General features: G+C 38.9%; 1 protein-coding gene across 1 annotated transcript in view; it reads left to right on the top strand.

Moving 5' to 3' along the window:
* Positions 1 to 853: 853 nt before the first annotated feature.
* The window catches only part of LOC140327389 (pepsin A-like), a gene marked incomplete at its 5' end in the record, with an annotated part of 28,632 nt that continues 8,236 nt past the window's right edge, over positions 854 to 21,249 (top strand). The window contains 6 exon segments of the mRNA XM_072406779.1: positions 854 to 937; positions 4,030 to 4,150; positions 4,353 to 4,470; positions 16,651 to 16,769; positions 19,476 to 19,672; positions 20,894 to 21,004. Of these exon segments, the coding sequence (XP_072262880.1) occupies positions 885 to 937; positions 4,030 to 4,150; positions 4,353 to 4,470; positions 16,651 to 16,769; positions 19,476 to 19,672; positions 20,894 to 21,004 (719 nt within the window).

The following is a 21,249-nucleotide window of genomic DNA, read 5'->3' as shown; positions in this document are numbered from 1 at the left end:
CCAAATAGCAGTGTGGGTATGATGATGAGGTGAAAATATATGCCACTTTTTTCATTCATTTGCTTTCCCTTTTATATTTTTTTCATTCTCATCTCCTATTTTCCCTATCCTCTTACATTCTTTAATTTCCTTTTTCTTTCTTTCACCCTTTTCTCTCATTCACTCTACTTGTTGTTCTTATTTATTTTTATTTTTTGTTTTATTACCTCTCCCTTTCTGTGTCTTTCCTTTCCAAATTTACTCCTATTTCCTCTTGTTCCTGTCTAATTTGGTGTTATTACTTTTTTCCCATTCTTTTTCTCCCACCATTCACCTTACAATCTGTCCTTCTCATTCACTCTCATTCATTCGAGTGAATAGAGGTAGCTTTCTATATTCTGAAAATATTTGTATAAAATAATGATCAGTTTCTTTTCTTTTTTATGAGTTTTGTTAAGATTTTTCATATGACAAAGAATAAAAACTTCCATGAAAGTCGCCTTCCGCATTTAAAAACAATAGAAATAACAAAGCAACAAAGAACACTTTAAGATAATGTCAACAGTAGTAGCTAATGTTCTAAGTATGTAAACAGAAGCCTGGGACCTTTTTCTCATATACCTATCAAAATATAAAATGATAATCACTTTCCTCATTTTTTATTTCATTACTTACGGTTCTCCCTGATCAATGTGTCCTAATAATACATTACTGCAGTGTATAATATTACAAGTAACTAATGTTTATTAAAAATAGATAAGTACAATGCAGACATCATTTTAGGTAGATGTAGGAACAGGAAAGGGTTAAACCATGTGCTCATCATACAGCAAACAAAGACATTTATAAAGGTGCAGCCAAAAGCCATCAGCCACCTCATTCTTCCATCTCATACACCCGACACCATGAAATTGTTACTACTTCTTCTGACTACGGCTCTGTCCCAGGCTTTAGTCAGGTAAGTTGCATCTTCATTCCTATGTTAGAAGGACACTTTAGGGGTTGATAGAACCTATTCTAGTATTTATAATGCAATTATCTAATCATATTTCATATTATGAATTTGTCAATGATATATAAAGCAGCATTGCAGAGAAGACCTGACACTCCACAAACACACTATTATCATTATTACACATTTATATGGCTCTGACATATACCTTACTACTGCACTAGGAACACTGAGCCAGTCCCATCTATACCTACAGCAGGTCTAGTTTAGGAGAAGGTGAGGCAGAGCCTAGCAAGGTGAGAAATGACAAGGAGGCTGAGATGTTTGTATGAGAAGGGGGAAGAGGATCTACTGGGTGCAATGGTCCCAAAATGCAGATAGAAGGTAACAGACAATATTTGTCATACAGGCATTGCTGTGACAATTTAGGACTCTTCTGCTATGAACTTTTTGTGTTTTGCCTAAAGAAGAAGCAAAAACTTGTATGAATTTCACACAAAAAACTCATAATATGGCTCATTAGTGGCAATGGCCCCTGCACGCCTGATACACTGCAGATGGCTGCTCATTCTTTTGATAAGATAGTGCCCTGGAGCATCTCCTCCCAGACCTGGATTGGGGCAATAATAAAATCCTGGACAGTTTCTAGGGCTACTTGTTTTGCCCAGGTTTGTTGATGAGATCTAGCCTTATTTGCCTTTCAGGGAAGACTTCTTGTTAAAAGAAGTTGGAAGCATCGCTCTGCAGATATACATATTTATCTACAAATGGAATATGTTGGACTAGAAGGAATTAAGGATCATTTCTTGTCCTTATAATTAAAAGGTGTTGAAGGAGGTAAGGAAGGCTCTTACTATACTTTCCTGTATTTCATGAGTTATGCAGAGTGGATATATAGTGCATTTACTTCCTATCTGGATTTTGATATTATAAACTTTTTAGTTAGTGTAGTAATCAGGAAATTTCAGGTGGATTGCATGATGCCATGTGTCCAGTCTTATCATGGAGTGCCTGTTCAATTGTTTGTATAGTTTCCTGAAAAACAAAAAGTTACATTGTAATACCCCTAGATTATCATACTTTTATTGTACAGTTATATAACTCTGACATACACTGCAGTGCTGTACAGTGAACATTAAACTAGTAACATTAGTTTATACACCAAAGGAGTTTATACTTTATTGTCCCAGAACAATTGCACTTACTGATATAATAATGATATATACAAATTTATTAATAAAATATCCATTGATGGCATTTTTCCCCTTATATAGAACATTTTCTAACCCCTCCCTGTATGTACTCATACCATCATACTGTGGATCGAGTCGTAATCTATAGAACTACCTCCCCCTAGTTTAAAACGTTAAGCCTGACATGACATGCCCCATGTTCTTTTTCCATCCTTGCTTTGGTCATCTTTTCCCCTCCCTTGTTTTTTCTTTGACCCATTCAGATTCTGCCTCTCCTGGCTAGTAGACCCCTTGGTGGGCTGTATATTTTCTTTTTGGGTGGGAGCTGTGTTGCTCCAATCTGATCCCTTCCAGCCCAAAAAGTGACCTTTTAGGATCTGCAGGATTTTTGGTGTTGTGTTCCCTTGTACTTACCTGTCCGCCATTCCCAGCTTGCTCACGCTTCTTTCTTCAGTGAGTAGAGGTCTGTCAGGTAGCACTGTATGTCACTGTGTGGCTTTGTGTTGATTCTGTGAATGCTTCCTGTCAGCTGGATGGATATTTGTTCTGTCTTCCCCTCATTCATCATGCTCAAGTGGTAGGCTGGATGGATCAGTCCATGTGGCGTCCTTTTAGCCCGGTGTTTGTGAAGAAGTTGTGCATAAGACAAGGTTATGAGTAAGGAGCTCATCAGTAGGTCATTGGAGGAGAGGGTGGATACGGGTGTAATTGTTTATAGGGCCAAGAATGCAGGTGGAAAAAGAGCTGTTGATTGATTTTCAGGCACAGTACAGTAAAGTACAAAATTAAATTTGATTCTGGGGGGAAATAGAAGAAAATGTAGCAGAAGATGAGGAGCAATTGGAAGAATAGATAAGTCTAGCTGCAGCATTCCTGATAGATTGTAGAGGAAAGAATCTGATTAGTAGTATGTCAGAAAAAGGATGTTACATAAGTCCACAGATCTCAGAGAATCTTTTTGTTTCCGAAGCACTGCGCTGGGACCGAGGATTTTGAGTTATCTCTCAGGAGAATGTAGAGGAATATGTAGTCCGGTACCTGTAAGAATTTAGGACTTTTTGCAAACTTCTTAACCAAAATACCAGTAGAACAAGTAAGGTTGACAGCTCATCTGATGGCCTGTTCCATCCCTGCTTACAGGAAGCTTTGGTTAAAACACTGGAATGCTAACACATTCAGGGCTTGGGTTCAGTCCTCTCTGCACCCTCAACATTCTTAAAGTTTCTGTCCTCAGACATAGCAGTTCTGAGACTCAGATGAGTCCATAATTTTAACTATCTGGACAACATCATTGTGCTGACTTCCTCGGCAAAGGTGCTAAAGCTTCATGTCAGTATGGTCTGCGACACATAAACCAAGGATTTGATCCAAATCTTGTAAGTGTAAATATAGGAAGAACAGAGGAATTCCACAAAAATGAAGCCGCAGAGAGATTTAGCCGTGCTTTGCTGGGCTAGAAGTTTCAATAAGGCCAATATAGGAGCTTTGGCTACATCATGGCGAATCTATGCCAAAGTTCCAAAAGAGCTGGGGGCAGCTAGATGCAGCTTACTTTTATCTATCATTATTTTATTGATGTTTCCTTAGGGTCTGCAGAGTCTTTTGATTGTTGGGCTATTTCTTCACATTAAAGTTTTGTCACAAATGTTTTTGTTTTTGATGCTTTTATTATGATCCTGCTTCATGTTCCACAGTATTCTGGTATGGGAAGATCTAAGAATATGGAAAATTGCTGCTTCATACTGTACATACTGTCATTGTCTGTGAATGTGTACAGAGTGTGCAGGCAGCAATGCTCAGTATAAAGCAACTGAGCTAAACTCTATACATTGCTTTCTGTTGTTGTTGTTTTGTTTTTTTTTTGATGATTTTTTTATGATGTAGACTTTCTCCTCTCTATTTAAGGGTCCCTCTGACGAGAAGGAAATCCATCAGGAGGACATTACTGGAACATGGACTTCTGTCTAACCAATATTTCTCGGGGCTGCAGGATACCACTATAGAACCTTTAGTAAACTTTATGGATGTAAGTGGTAGGTTTATAGGAAAAATGGAAAGATTTTGAGTCTGTTGCTCTAGAAATCTTTAACCCTTTTGTGGGGAATGATGAAGAACCTCACAGAAGAAATATATTTATTATGTATTATCTTTACAAATGTTACAACTTTACAAAATGTAAAACTGATAATTCTGTGTATCCAACTTTAACATCTCCTATTTGTTGATAGAATGAATATTTTGGCACCATTTCCATTGGAACTCCACCCCAAGAATTTTCTGTTGTGTTTGACACAGGATCAGCCAATCTGTGGGTACCTTCCACCTCTTGCTCCAGCACAGCATGTAGTAAGTCATTTGGAAATGTAAGGTACAAAATGACAAGCAATTAGGCATATATGGCCTGATATATTAAAGCTCTTCAAGGTTGGTGAAAATACACTTTCATGAGTGAAGCTGGGTGATCCCGCAGACCTGGAATGGATCTGTTTCACAATTCAAAACATTTGCTAGCAAATGACTTCCACTTCTTCACTGATGAAAGTGTATGCTCCCCAGCCTAGGGGAGCTTTAATAATACAGGCTCATAGTTTCTTCCAAGACCATTAACCTTCTCATTTTGGATTTGTATTAGAGTTTCTTTAATATATGTATGTATTCTGTTTTGATTAAAAAATAAAATCTTCAGAGTACAGGGAGTGTGTAATGCATACAGTGCAGGAGCCCAGACTATGTAGCACAGCGTTTAGAAGTCAAAGTATGTATCTGTTCCCAAGCAAAATCCAAATTCCCCTCCTACATACAATTCTGTTACCTTTTCCCTCTCCTCCCAAAAAAACTTGCTCCCAGCTAAATTTAGCTCTCCCCCAAAAAACATCCCCAGTTAATTGCAAACACTCGGGAGTTGCAACTTTGTCATATTCCAGTCTGTAATTGATTAGTCAGATTAGTCCCAAAACACCACACAAGATTCTACCCCTGATCATTTTCCCTGAATGGAAACAAGCCAGATTCAATGTGATATACTTGAACAATTGTATACAGAATACAACATTTACCCACACATCTGATCTATCCACAACTGTTTGGAACCAAAATGGAAGCTGCTGATTTCCCTTCAGATTCACTTCAAATCAGATTGTTTTATTGGACTGGAATTTAGATCAAAAGTGAAAATCTTCTCCTGTGCACCATACTTAAGAGTAAAATGTCCATCCTTTTTTTTTTGATGATTTTTTTATGATGTAGACTTTCTCCTCTCTATTTAAGGGTCCCTCTGACGAGAAGGAAATCCATCAGGAGGACATTACTGGAACATGGACTTCTGTCTAACCAATATTTCTCGGGGCTGCAGGATACCACTATAGAACCTTTAGTAAACTTTATGGATGTAAGTGGTAGGTTTATAGGAAAAATGGAAAGATTTTGAGTCTGTTGCTCTAGAAATCTTTAACCCTTTTGTGGGGAATGATGAAGAACCTCACAGAAGAAATATATTTATTATGTATTATCTTTACAAATGTTACAACTTTACAAAATGTAAAACTGATAATTCTGTGTATCCAACTTTAACATCTCCTATTTGTTGATAGAATGAATATTTTGGCACCATTTCCATTGGAACTCCACCCCAAGAATTTTCTGTTGTGTTTGACACAGGATCAGCCAATCTGTGGGTACCTTCCACCTCTTGCTCCAGCACAGCATGTAGTAAGTCATTTGGAAATGTAAGGTACAAAATGACAAGCAATTAGGCATATATGGCCTGATATATTAAAGCTCTTCAAGGTTGGTGAAAATACACTTTCATGAGTGAAGCTGGGTGATCCCGCAGACCTGGAATGGATCTGTTTCACAATTCAAAACATTTGCTAGCAAATGACTTCCACTTCTTCACTGATGAAAGTGTATGCTCCCCAGCCTAGGGGAGCTTTAATAATACAGGCTCATAGTTTCTTCCAAGACCATTAACCTTCTCATTTTGGATTTGTATTAGAGTTTCTTTAATATATGTATGTATTCTGTTTTGATTAAAAAATAAAATCTTCAGAGTACAGGGAGTGTGTAATGCATACAGTGCAGGAGCCCAGACTATGTAGCACAGCGTTTAGAAGTCAAAGTATGTATCTGTTCCCAAGCAAAATCCAAATTCCCCTCCTACATACAATTCTGTTACCTTTTCCCTCTCCTCCCAAAAAAACTTGCTCCCAGCTAAATTTAGCTCTCCCCCAAAAAACATCCCCAGTTAATTGCAAACACTCGGGAGTTGCAACTTTGTCATATTCCAGTCTGTAATTGATTAGTCAGATTAGTCCCAAAACACCACACAAGATTCTACCCCTGATCATTTTCCCTGAATGGAAACAAGCCAGATTCAATGTGATATACTTGAACAATTGTATACAGAATACAACATTTACCTACACATCTGATCTATCCACAACTGTTTGGAACCAAAATGGAAGCTGCTGATTTCCCTTCAGATTCACTTCAAATCAGATTGTTTTATTGGACTGGAATTTAGATCAAAAGTGAAAATCTTCTCCTGTGCACCATACTTAAGAGTAAAATGTCCATCCTATATGTGGTCCAGGCTGGGATCACCATGATATTGCTTGGCTAAAAAATGAGAACTAAATAGAAAAAAAGCTTTATGACGTCTTCCTCTGCAAAGTTTAATGAGAGGACAATGAAAGGAAGAAGTAAACCATAGATGTCACACTTACCTCTTCCTTGATAAGGAACAGGTGTCTCTCTCCTGCGCATGCGGCCAGTTCTGACTATGGGAATGCTTGCTCTTCCAAGTTTTATCAGTTTCGCTCAACCTGCCACCTACCAATCAGGAAATAGCCTCTTAACTATCCCTAGCTATAGAGCTAGCTCAGACACAACACAGTGTTCGTACGACATGTCTCCACTAGTGCCGAACCCCAAGCTCTGCTGGTCTTTTCCTCTACACCTCGTGCTTAATTCAGTGTTTCCTCTTTCCAGCTCCCGTGTTAACCCCTTGCTGCCCAGTCATTTGTTTCCAGTCTATTCCCTTGTGCAGATCTAGTGTTCCTCTGTGTCCGTGGATATTCCAGTGTCACCTCTTGCTTCCAGTGTCTCCTGTGTTCCCTGTGTCTGCAGTGAACCCTGTGTCACTGGTGTCTATTTCCTGGATCTCTGTTATTGACCCCTGGCTTGTGACCTGACCTCGCTTGCTTGCTGATGCCTAGAACCCAGCCTTTCTTGACAGTTATTCTGCCTAGTGATTTGATACCAGGTATCATCCTGCCCATCCTGGTGTACCTAAGGACCGCAACCTGTCGGTAACCAGCAGTGCAACATCCTCACCACTAGAGGCTCTGAAGAAGACCTGGTTGCCGCTTAGACTCTGCACCATGGCCCTTCTCAGGGCTCACACGGCACCATAACCCCCTAACCCCAACCCTAACCCTCTAAACCCAAACATAAACCTAACCCCTGAGCCAACAATAACCCTACCCTAACCCATAACCCTACCCCTAGCCCTAACTCTAACACTAACCCTAACCTCATAACCCTAACCTCTAAACCCTAACCCCTAAACCTATCCTTTAACTTTAACCCCTAACACTAATTCCTAACCCTAAGAGTTAACCTTAAACCCGGAAAAAACAATAATCCCCCCAGTTTTCAGTCATTGTTGTAATTTGTAATTGTAAGTTTTCTGGGAAGTGTATCAATGCTGCCACATTTATGTTAGAATAACACAACATTTTTGGCAAAATATCAATAATACTATAAAATGTATGTAACAAAAAACAATAACCCCCCCAAATGTCTGTCATAATTGCAATAATTACACATTTCTCTCAGAATCTTCTTTACACCCCCACATTTCGGTAAAAAAGAATAACATGACAACATTTCTTTCAGAATAGCATATTACCCCTACATTTCAATTATAAGTATTGTCTTAATAGGAATTTCGTACACCCCCACATTTTGGGCAAATGGCAATTAGGACCCCTACATGTGTGGTCACTTATTTCATGTCCCGCACCTAAACCGCTTTTTCCTCTCACGCAAAGCCGGGACTATATCCAGGCGGAGTGATCTCTATTTACCACCTCCTGTTTTCTGGCAGTTGGTTTCTCCACACAAGAGGGCGCTCTTCTAAAAGCACACTGTCTCCAGGGCTCCGATTCCCAGCGAGTTCTCTCTCACACTGGTGCTTTCTTCCTCCAACCACAAGAGGCCGACATCTCATAACACAATACGGCAAATCCATCATCTTACTATTTGTAATTTACACTAAACTCTCTGGCAACATTTTTGGTGCCTTCTTTGTGATATTTCTTTTCAGGTGATAGCAGGATGTCACAAGGTAAAGATTGGATGGTTCTAGAGCAGAGGTGTCAAACTCTCACCTGGGGGTAAAATCTGGCCCCCAACGTCCTTTTTTTTTTGGCCCCCAAAGGAATCCTAAATATGAATGGCAGCTGGGCCGCCGCAATAAATAGCGCCGCTACTACAATTCTATAGTCTATAGACCAGCGGGCTCTCTGCCTATGTGTGGCCCTGCATTGGACTGTTTTATAGATGTAAATAATGCAGGGAATTTTAGTAGCGGCGCTATTTCGATGAAGAGAGAGTTCCAGCGGCGGGCCACTTATAAAATTTAGCTCGGCATTGGCCGCGTCCGGCATTTCCAGCACTTCCCCTCAGCTTTTCCTTGCTACTCCAAGACATGGACTTGAATAGTTGGATTTTCATAGAAGAATGTTGTTATTATTATTGTTAGTCTGTGCAAAAAGGTTCCCATTGAAATTTTACTCTGAAGGCTACAAATAGAGAAAGAGGCAGAAGATGTTTTCCTAAATAAAATTAAAAAAACATTTTTTATGCCCCTTTCTCTATTATAGGTTGTTCTAGATTGAATGTGAAGCAAAACCTCTTTGTTTCCATATGAAAGGAGTTTATATCTAATGAGAAGGAAACAATTTCAAAGTTGACCCGCAAAGTTTTTAATTTTGGCTCTCTGTGTATTTGAGTCTGACACCCCTGTTCTAGAGCACTGATTGGGGCTTTTTAGGATAATACTTGTCTATATAAACATTTATGCCGTGATTGTTCATGATTAGTGTTGGTGTTCGAATTCGGGTTGTCCTTATATTGGACCCGAATATGGCTGTTGGAATTCAGGTAGACTGGACCCGAAAAAAAAAAAAATTAATCTTAAATGAATTTAATTTGTGTGTGTTTTTATTTTAACTCGTTTTTATTTTTTTTATTTTTTACAGGTTATCCGACCATGACATAATGAATCATAATGTCATTGTGGGATTCACGGACCGCGGGAACTTTGCAGTCACAGCTAATTACAGCCTTCAATCAGCTGTAATCGCAAGCAATACCAGGGCAATAGAGGTTGAATGGAGATATGTATCTCCATTCATCACCTCTACTGCTCTGTGATTGGCTGAGAAATAGGAAACCCTGATGATAGCTCAAGCATCATCAGGATTTCCCTCTCCTCAGCCAATCAGGGAGCAGAGCAGTAAAAAAACATTTTTAGATCTAAAGCTCCTTGGTAAGAAGTCCTTACTCCTTACACCAATCCTACATGCAGTTACAGCATTTGTTTTATTTTAAATTTAATTGAAGGAACCAATTTTCTGAACATACTGAAAATGTAAGCGACAAGGCCTTCTGACAGAAGGAAATCCTCTGCGATCCCAGGACACTAGAGGTTAATTACCTATGCGGCCCAGGGATGGCAAACAGGGAGATTTCCAGGGCTGAATGTAGCTCTGGGAATCCTGTTTTATTTGCTCTTGTGATGGTTTCACCGAAATTTTGCGGAACCATTGGAAGTTCGAGGAAATGCCAGAGGCATTCTCGCTCATCCCTATCTTTTACTGACAATCACCAAACATTCCTGCAGGTATCGCTGGCAGGTTTGTTCTGGGTAAGGGATGGACAGAGGTTCATTTCCTCTACAATCAATTATGTATTGTAAAGATAAGATTATTGTCTGTCTAATTCTAGATGTACAATATACAAATGTATCTTAATGTAATTATCGATCAAAATAATGACTGATAAACAGATAAAAAGTATCTACAAGCACTGAATGTCCCATATTTTTGTTTCATATTTCATCTTTATTACCATAGTTCAATACAAATATAAAAAATTACAAATGCAATACTAGAAAAAAAAGGTCAAATCAATGTTCAGTCAATATTATGCCCAGATACTTTTCCAAGTATTCTCCTCCCACATCTCTATTAATATGAATAAGTCCCTCTGCCATCAAATTGTAAGAAATTATGATTCTTATTGAGGACAATATCCAAATAAATATAAATAATAATTCAATAATAATGATTCCTCCTGTAAGTTCTCATGCGGTCATCAGCAAAGGAGAAAACACACAACAATTGTGTATAAAATATTATATTGTTTACAGAATGATATATGTGGGAAAAGAGTTACATAGCACAAATATAAATACAAGACATACAACAAATAATATTATTATAAGCAAGACCTACAAGCAATAGTTATCCTCCTTTGGGCATAACCATTTTATTACCTCTCCCTGGGTCACCCCTGTCTTCTGCCTCTCATTTCTGTGTTGTTTCTCTGTCCCAACACTGTCTTTTATCCTGGTGTGTCATCTTCCCATTGTCATGTCTCTATCAGCATGAACCTTGTGTCCTTCACCTACGCTACTACGGGTTTGTCATCACTGATGGCCACATTAGGATTCTTCATCCCAGGTATGATATTAGGATACAGGAATTCCAACTGTTCCTCCAAATGTGGCATTAAACAAACACTGGTTTATTAGGCTGCTACCCATCAAATGATGTTTCTGTCATGATCACTAAGACAGAAAGGCAGAAAAACATGTTTGGATGTCAAGGATCTACAAACAAATGATACAAACTCTTTAAAGCACAACGGAAACCATCCCAAACCCATTTATACATTCATAAAGGGTATATGAAATTGATATTACAAAGGTACATTACAGGTCCATTATTGTTTATTTAATTAATTATAGTATTGTATAATTTAATTATTGTATTATTATTTGGTCATACCCTGGAAACCTTTGAAGATCGCTTCCACATTGGAGATGCTGCTCCACCCACAGCTTCCTTTGTATTGCCATTGTCATTAATTACCAAAAGTTGTCACACAAATCATCCCTTCCCAGCCTTTTGCCTAAGATCTTGTGTTACAGTAGGGGACCAGCCTGCCTTGCTGCTATTGGGGCAGACACTACCCGAAATTGCAAGGGGCAATCGCCTTACTAGGTTCCTTAGGGAACCCTATTCCAAGTAGAATTACTTTTGATGGGGTTTTTGTGTTAGAAGCAATTTTAAGGAAACCGGAGGAGAACTTGGAAGAAGTACCTTGCATATGGCCAATAAAAAAGCAGAACAGGAGAATTTAAAACATTTTATTGCACTCCAGAAAGTTGGTCTCTCGCTTTCTCTTCCTCTGTCTGTCTCTCTCTCTCTCTTTTCCTCTCTCTCCCTCTCTCTCTCTCTCTCTCTCTCGCTCTCTCTCTCCCTCTCTCTCTCTCCCTCCCCTCCTCGCCCTCTCTTTTCTCTCTCTCCCGCTCTCTCTTTCTCTCTCCTCTTTCTCTTTCTCTCTCTTCATCTCTCCGTGACTTTCTCTCGCTCTCTCTCTTTTTCTCTCTACATTACGCTAAATTTACAAGAAAGATTAGTTTGAGAATTACCAGAAGAGTTGATATTATGAGAGTTACGGTTAAAGTGAAGAAAAGGCTGACCACAAGTTGGTGCTTGATTTACAGGGTTTGCCCTAATGTTAATGAAAATAATAAATAATACAATAATAATAAGTTAGAATCACCTGACACGTCTATGTAAAAATCCCCCTGATGTTGTTCTTTAATCTGCCACAACTAATTTGCTGCATGACATCAGAGCCGGGTTTTTATGATTTTTGTTCTTTCAACCAACTAACCAAATTTTAAATCTTCGTTTACATATTGGTGATATAGAGATCAGATGAAATTTCTGGATTACTTTAGCCGTGTATCACTGTTACCTAACTGCAGCTCATACTAAATGACATTCATGTCCTTGAAAGCCCTCAGATTATGCCAATGTAATAACAAATGAACTCAAATATTTAATTGTAGAAACAAATGTTATCTTGCACCAGCAGTTTCTTATAACTCTTGCCAATGCTGGTATTATGGGTAGATAAGGAACCAATAAAAATCACCTTCAAATGATGGCAAGAAAACAGCAAGGTTTGCCCTCATTCTATCTTTCTACCACAGTCACTTACCTCCAGACCTTCTGTTATTCTTTGTGCAGCTAAACAGCAATTATAAATGTATTGATCAGGAAACAATGGGTTAAGGTTATGAGTTGCTCTGTCATTTTCAGAAAAGTGGAGAATAAAGGAGAATTACATTTTCTGAATTTAGAATGTTGTGAAGCACTTGTGTGTACTGGTCAGACTACAAAATGAAACTTTCTGTAAAAATGTTTCCACTGGATTCATGGGGACCAGTCAATGGCATCAACGGTTTCATCTTCCATGAACTCCCAACACACTTTGGCCACATTATGAGAGGTATTGTCCTGCACTAGGAGGAACTGGTAACTATACCAGTGTACAGTCTGACAATGGGTCTGTGAACTTCATCCAACACCAGTAAGGGAACATTACCTTGAACCTTGTGACCCTCCAGGAATATCCCCCCCCCCCAGACTGCTGGAACACCTTATGTTACTGTGATGAAAAATCAGTCAGGAAAAAAAGGAACCATATGGTCAGTGGAACAACAACTCCCTCTTCGAATGTTAACCTACTGTTGCCTTTTATTTCCACCTCTTTTTCCTTTCATTTGCACCAAAATATTTGTTTCATTGACTTTGTTTTTAGACTGGATTAATTGAGGGATCCTTTTTGTTTGACTAGTGTATACAGGTGGCATAACTCAGTAATTCAAAAGAAGAAACTTAGTTCAGTTTAAATACACAAAGACCCGTTCTCCGCCTAGCAGGAGTGTTGTAATTAATTGAATTCTGAATATGGATTATACCCACTTTTCATTATTTTGCCTTTTTTACCATGTAAGCATAGGAAATCTTTTGTTTGTGAAACCAGAAGGGTTGTATTTATTTAGTGAGAGGCATAAACCTACTTGGACCCCTTGTTTAATGGCTTTTTAAATGAGGGTTTGCTCCCTTCCTCTTTGAGGAGATATATTGGAGTGCTTTTGGCAAAAGGGAAGTTTTAGTCTGATGACTGTTGTCAGTTGCAAACATGTTGTTGTCCAGCAATCAGCATTGCTCATTTTAGGGTAGGGGTGCATTTTCAGACTTTCCAAACGGCCTAGACTGGTGACTATAAAAATTATAATTACTGGCATTGCATCAGGCTAAAGATTTTGTTGAAGTAAATCATAACTGTCTTTGGTAGCTGATGGACAAAAATATTTTGCATAGAATATAAACTGATTAGATGAAAAAGATATACAAAGGGGCAGAGCGCTTGCTACTAGTTAATTGTTGGGTTAGGCAGGTCTTTGGATTAGACTAAGATGTAGTGGCCCCCATTGAGGCTTTGCTATACATATTTGCAATGAACCAACCTATTTATATAAGGAGGAGGATCACTTAGATGTGGTCAACCCAATCATGTTCTTTTCTCTGCTGTTTATGAAGTATAATCTTGATAATATACCATCAGGCAACCTTCCCAAAGAGGTAAGGATTTTGCAATCCTTTATTTTTGTTCAGTTGTGAGAGACATGGGCAGGTAAAAAAAATTGAGAGTCCAGCTTGTCAAACTCCCATTTTATGTAGTCATGTGTGTGAAAATACTGGATCAATCCTAGACATTTTGAATGAGGATTTTTTTCTCTGTCTTTGGGGAGACATTGGCCTTGAATTTTTGCCCAGGTTTGTTGATGAGATCTAGCCTTATTTGCCTTTCAGGGAAGACTTCTTGTTAAAAGAAGTTGGAAGCATCGCTCTGCAGATATACATATTTATCTACAAATGGAATATGTTGGACTAGAAGGAATTAAGGATCATTTCTTGTCCTTATAATTAAAAGGTGTTGAAGGAGGTAAGGAAGGCTCTTACTATACTTTCCTGTATTTCATGAGTTATGCAGAGTGGATATATAGTGCATTTACTACCTATCTGGATTTTGATATTATAAACTTTTTAGTTAGTGTAGTAATCAGGAAATTTCAGGTGGATTGCATGATGCCATGTGTCCAGTCTTATCATGGAGTGCCTGTTCAATTGTTTGTATAGTTTCCTGAAAAACAAAAAGTTACATTGTAATACCCCTAGATTATCATACTTTTATTGTACAGTTATATAACTCTGACATACACTGCAGTGCTGTACAGTGAACATTAAACTAGTAACATTAGTTTATACACCAAAGGAGTTTATACTTTATTGTCCCAGAACAATTGCACTTACTGATATAATAATGATATATACAAATTTATTAATAAAATATCCATTGATGGCATTTTTCCCCTTATATAGAACATTTTCTAACCCCTCCCTGTATGTACTCATACCATCATACTGTGGATCGAGTCGTAATCTATAGAACTACCTCCCCCTAGTTTAAAACGTTAAGCCTGACATGACATGCCCCATGTTCTTTTTCCATCCTTGCTTTGGTCATCTTTTCCCCTCCCTTGTTTTTTCTTTGACCCATTCAGATTCTGCCTCTCCTGGCTAGTAGACCCCTTGGTGGGCTGTATATTTTCTTTTTGGGTGGGAGCTGTGTTGCTCCAATCTGATCCCTTCCAGCCCAAAAAGTGACCTTTTAGGATCTGCAGGATTTTTGGTGTTGTGTTCCCTTGTACTTACCTGTCCGCCATTCCCAGCTTGCTCACGCTTCTTTCTTCAGTGAGTAGAGGTCTGTCAGGTAGCACTGTATGTCACTGTATGGCTTTGTGTTGATTCTGTGAATGCTTCCTGTCAGCTGGATGGATATTTGTTCTGTCTTCCCCTCATTCATCATGCTCAAGTGGTAGGCTGGATGGATCAGTCCATGTGGCGTCCTTTTAGCCCGGTGTTTGTGAAGAAGTTGTGCATAAGACAAGGTTATGAGTAAGGAGCTCATCAGTAGGTCATTGGAGGAGAGGGTGGATACGGGTGTAATTGTTTATAGGGCCAAGAATGCAGGTGGAAAAAGAGCTGTTGATTGATTTTCAGGCACAGTACAGTAAAGTACAAAATTAAATTTGATTCTGGGGGGAAATAGAAGAAAATGTAGCAGAAGATGAGGAGCAATTGGAAGAATAGATAAGTCTAGCTGCAGCATTCCTGATAGATTGTAGAGGAAAGAATCTGATTAGTAGTATGTCAGAAAAAGGATGTTACATAAGTCCACAGATCTCAGAGAATCTTTTTGTTTCCGAAGCACTGCGCTGGGACCGAGGATTTTGAGTTATCTCTCAGGAGAATGTAGAGGAATATGTAGTCCGGTACCTGTAAGAATTTAGGACTTTTTGCAAACTTCTTAACCAAAATACCAGTAGAACAAGTAAGGTTGACAGCTCATCTGATGGCCTGTTCCATCCCTGCTTACAGGAAGCTTTGGTTAAAACACTGGAATGCTAACACATTCAGGCCCTGTCTCCCCAAGTGTGACAATAAAGGTATGGTATAAAGTATAAAGGTTTACTTGTGACAAAATAATATAAAGTAAGAAGTACTAATTACTAGATAAGGATAAGACAACATTTTCTACGGTTCACAATAGAGGATGCCAATCGCGGGTTATAAGTTTGATTGAGATATAGAATATTTTTAGGAATATCAAAATATATGAATACAAAAACATGTTTCTTTGTTTACATCTGGTTCTCCACCTTTACTAGCAGTTTTCTTGGTGCTGACCATCTGCCAGTCACTGATTGCTGAGCAAAGTGAACAATACCCTGTTCTCCAATACATTTGCAATATGAACACTACACCCAATATATCTACTACATTAAATTAGAACAATAGAGTTTTCGACCATTTATCTGATATATTAAGAAGTATCCATGCTCCAAGTTTTTAACATTTACTTACAACACTCCTAAACTTTAATAATAAATAAAATAAACTTTAACTTTGCTAAAAATTAGCAAAATGTGTTGAGTTGAGCCCCCCTCCCCCCACCTTTTTATGTATCAGATATCTCTTAGAATTACATTTTTGCTCAGGCTTTAACACTACAGCATTGTTGTTAGTGGGATTTCACAAGTACAAATTAGATTACAAAATTTTGTCTGTTTAATTTAATCTGTGTGACGTGTTGTCGTTGTTTTTAACAATTACATGTAAATAAGTTAGCATTTTATCCTTTTCTTCTTACTAGAAGAGAGAAAATAAGAAAAATGCTTTGGTAATACACTATAACTGTCTTTTCTCCTGCTTCCCAATAAAACTTATCATGGTATATAAAGTGTTACAACTTAATAATGTTGTGCCTATAATGATTAGAGTATTTAAACATTTTCTCTATTCATTCTTGCAGCAAATCATCATAGGTTTAATCCTCACATGTCTTCCAGTTTTCAACCTTCCAGTCAATTAGTCTCAATCTATTATGGTACGGGCAGTATCAATGGAGTTCTGGCATATGATACAGTACAGGTAGGAGCATGTAAAACATTTCATGAGTGGTCTTTCATGTTTGGCCAATATCATCTGCATGTTCTTTGGATAGTTAAATATTTTCATGCTTAGGTGCTTTATCTGTGCTGCCCATCTCTGTCCATGTGCCTACTGAAGAATCAACGTTAGATATATATCCACTAGATGAGGTTTTCCAGTAATACCTGGTGTAATTAATGGGGTATTAGGGAAAATAAGGGTGTCAATGTCAAGAGAAACCGTGTATATTATGGGTCCTGGGCAACATTATATTATTAATACTAATGGTTAGGTTCATTAAAAAAATATTATGGGAATAAGAATGAATGTGGCCAACATTTTTCTGGGCACATTGGAGATACGTCCTTCTAGATATACTGTAGAATCAAGTGGCTGGGGTGGATAAAGTGTTATAGAGAACACGGCATAAATTGATAAACAGAAGCATTACAACTGGCCATTTTTCCCCTTTTTGAAATAGAAATGTGGTAGAATCAAGAGTTAGGTAGTAGTAAGGTAATTTATAACTACATATGTAAATTTATTCTGTAGAATTTGACCAATTACAAGAAGAATGATTGTAAAGCAAAATAGTAGAAGTATTCTACTAGGCAAAATTTCAATTTGATTTCAACTTGAATGTTCCATAGTGTGTGGTGCTTTTATATAGTACATGTATAGTACATGTAGTCCTCAGGTTACATACGAGATAGGGACTGTAGTTTTGTTCTTAAGTTGAATTTGTATGTAAGTCGGGACAGATACATTATTTGCAATTAGGACAGATGTTTTTCTCAACATATTTTTAGGCAGCGTGATATCAGTTACTGTATAAAATACTCACTGTGAGTTAATCACAAAGCAAAAAAAAACTTTATGGAGCCTAGACATTCATTAACTTCTGGAGCAAGCTTTGCTTTGATATGCAAAAAAGAAACAACTGCAGAGTTTGTCTTGGTCAATAAAGATGTTGAAGAAGAGCTCAGTCCTTAAGATCACCCAGAACCTTAGCTGTGTTTAGCAAAAGATTTCTTCTGTATATCATGCAACCCCCCCCCCCCATCAAGCCTTCATCCTGCACAGGAGAGAGCAGGGAAGCTCCTTTCGTATCTAGGAGTCATGCGTATTTTGGATGCCCATAACTCGGGGACTACCTGTAGAAATGGACTCTTTTCAAATAGAGTTCAGGTATAATCGGACCTTATGACCTCAGGGACTTCTTACAGCAGTGTACAGTGCATTTCTGCAAAAAATATTTAGGTATAGGGCTAAAAACACATTTTTATAGCAATCAAAGCATCAACATATGACTCAATGCTATCCCAATGCTTGTTAGTTTCAAGCATAAGCATAACAAAATGATTTAACTTTTGTGGAAACTATAGTTTGCCATTTAAAAAAAGTGGAATAAGTAAGCTTTTGTACCTCTGTACTAACTCCCCCTTGTTGCAGGGGGCTTCAAGATTTCCAATGAGCACACCACTAGCAGCCAACCTGTAATGCGCCTGGGCACACAAACCACTACCGACTCCAGATATCCTTGAATAAGGTTTATTCAGAATGGTACAGCACAGCAAGGGTTAAGTCCAATCAAGCAAGGTACAGAAGGATAAGGCAAAAGCAGGTCAGTAACAATCCGAGGTCAGGGCAGGCAGCAGGCAGAATGGTCAATAACAATCCGAGGTCAGGGCTGGTAGAGTTCAATCAGAGTTAGGTTCAGACCGGGTCACTGAGGAGATGACAAGCAGAAGTTTTAAACACACAACGACACACCCAAGCACACTGTGGTAACAGAGGCTATACCGGGCAATGGGGTGATGGACAGGCTCTCCTTAAATAGCCAGGATGACCAATCACCTTGCGCCACCTGGCACTGTCTGAGACTGAGGGAGACTGAGTAAATCCCCTGCAGCTGATTGGCCGCAGGGAATTCAAACTAACTATGTCCCGCCCTGGGGCGAAGCAGCCGAGTGCCACGCCCTCGGGGGGTACAAGAGGGACGCATGGTAACACGCGCACCTCTTCCCACAGTACCCCTAGGACGTGCACTACTTTGCACTTGCACAGTGCTGGGAGCAGGAACCACATTCAAAGGGATGCAAGGGCTGCTGCCTGGCTGATCAGTAATTAGTCCAGGGCGGATCCCTCCGCCTGCAGAGACAGACAAGCTGTGAGCAGAGGAGCAGCCTTGGTTATTATGCTGCTTGCTACTGAGGGATCTCCCTCTGTGGCTGGGAACCCCAGGGACACCGCAGGCTCGCAGGGCGGGTAAGTTCCTTACACTACCACTACATTGTGGTCACTATATAGGGATGAGACCCTATAGGTCTATAGGAAAGGGCTAAAGGGCTAAAATTTGCTGCCTCTCTTCTTTGACAATCTTTACAATTCTGTTGACGATCCTTTTTATCATTTTTACATAAAAAGAAAAAAAGATTTCTCCAAAAATATATTCATTTAAAATTCAATTTTCCCTGAGCTCAAATTTTTGAATTGAACGATATCTGCATATATATATTCTACACTAATTTCTATACATGAAGTTAGATTGTGTGGCCAATACTTGTTGGATTTCATCATGATAATTGTGAGTTCTCCTGACCATGATTTATTCACAGTAATCTGCTGTTAAGGTTCCATATTCTGTGTTTCTACAAAGTTCGTGTTATGTCACAGTCATATCTAACAGTTCTTCTCCTCCATAAGGTTGGAAATATTGGAGTCAAGAAACAAGCTTTGGTTCTAACCACAACAGAGTCTATTTTTCTCTTCTATTCTCACTTTGATGGGATCCTGGGGCTGGGGTATCCCAGCCTTTCAGTATCTGGAACAGCTCCTGTGTTCGATAACATGTGGAGTGAAGGTTTAATAGTGGAAGACATATTCTCTGTCTATCTAAGCAGGTAAGTGATGGGGGTTGTGACATAACCTTCATATCAGTCTAATAGAACTGTGAAATAAATGGTTCTGGTCATAATGCAAAGGTACATGAAAAGGACTTAACAGCAGTACCTATTGTCCATGGAGCCCTATATATATATATATATATATATATATATTTATATTTATATATATATATAAAAAAAATATATATAAATAGTGAGGGGTTAAGCTCAGGATCGCCTTTGCTGGGGTCAAAGGACACTTGTCTGGTTCATCCAACTCAGATCACACACTGAAGTTTAAGTGTTAAGCTGACTTGTAGTCAGGTTTATTTGAAGGTTGCAGATAAAATAACAAAAAAGCAAAAGAAATCCTTGCCTGCCCGGCACTTACTTTACATCCAACGTTCCTATCAGCTGGAGGGCTTCTCCCTGTCAGCTTCAAACAAAGCTTTCAGCAACCTTTTACTCAGGTTTCCATTCATTCACATAGACCAACTTTCTGTGTCCCCAGGCAGAAAGCTCCTCACAGACCGACTGTCTGCGCCTCCAAACAAAGCTCTCCCACACAGTCCACAGCCTCTCCAAACAGAGTGGCACTGACACAAACCCCTGTCTGTGTCTCTCAAAATTAGGCTGAGCCTGCACAGACCCCTGTCTGTGTCTTTCCAGGTTAAGCTGAGCATGCACAGACCCCTGTCTGTGTCTCTCCAAATTAGGCTGAGCCTGCACAGACCCCTGTCTGTGTCTCTCCAAATTAGGCTGAGCCTGCACAGACCCCTGTCTGTGTCTCTCCAAGTTAGCCTGACTGAGCTCCTGGCTCTGTGTTATATCCCCACCCTCAGTGCTTCTTCATTAATTATCTCACAGGTGAGAGTCTTCCACCTGTGAACAAATATATCTCCCTTCCACCTCTAATCCTGCCTTGGTGTTGCAATATATATATATATATATAAAAGGAAACACTGTGTGAATGCTATGTAACACTATCCTAAGTAAATGGTTCCTTCACCCAAAATAAGGATCAGGGTAATAAACCTAGTGCTGGCACCTTTAAAAAGTAAGCAAGGAATGGCAATTCTCACATTTCAGATACCATGACTCCCTTTAAATTTGCTAAATAACAAAACTCCTTACCCTCCACTCATATCCCATAGGCTACGACCATAACATTTTACTTGTAAATGCCTAAAAAGTTAATCATTTTTGAAAAATAAATTGTTTTGGTTTCTTGTTCTGCAGTGGAAGTGGAAGTGTTATTGTGTTCGGAGGAATTGATCACTCTCTATACACTGGAAATCTGCAATGGGTGCCGGTCACAGTACAGAAGTACTGGCAGATTACAATAGACAGGTAAGCTTGGGTCTGTCCTATGCCTAACATACAGATATGTTTAAGCTAGGCCAGATAAGTGTAAGCCAAACATATTCATAACACCAGTCAGCATGGTCCAGGCTACAAAAACCAGCAAATCTACAGAAAATGGCTGGGGTCAAAGGCTGAAGCTTCTAGCAGCACGCTAAGGAAGGATTTGTTCATAGGCTGAGCAATCTGATAACACTACAGGTAAGGGGTGGAGTTACAGGGTGTAAATTGTA

The sequence above is a fragment of the Pyxicephalus adspersus genome, chromosome 3, assembly GCF_032062135.1.
Source record: "Pyxicephalus adspersus chromosome 3, UCB_Pads_2.0, whole genome shotgun sequence".
NCBI classification, from domain to species: domain Eukaryota; kingdom Metazoa; phylum Chordata; class Amphibia; order Anura; family Pyxicephalidae; genus Pyxicephalus; species Pyxicephalus adspersus.
Note: the sequence above shows the minus strand (reverse complement) of the source record. Positions and strands in the feature narration are given on the sequence as shown.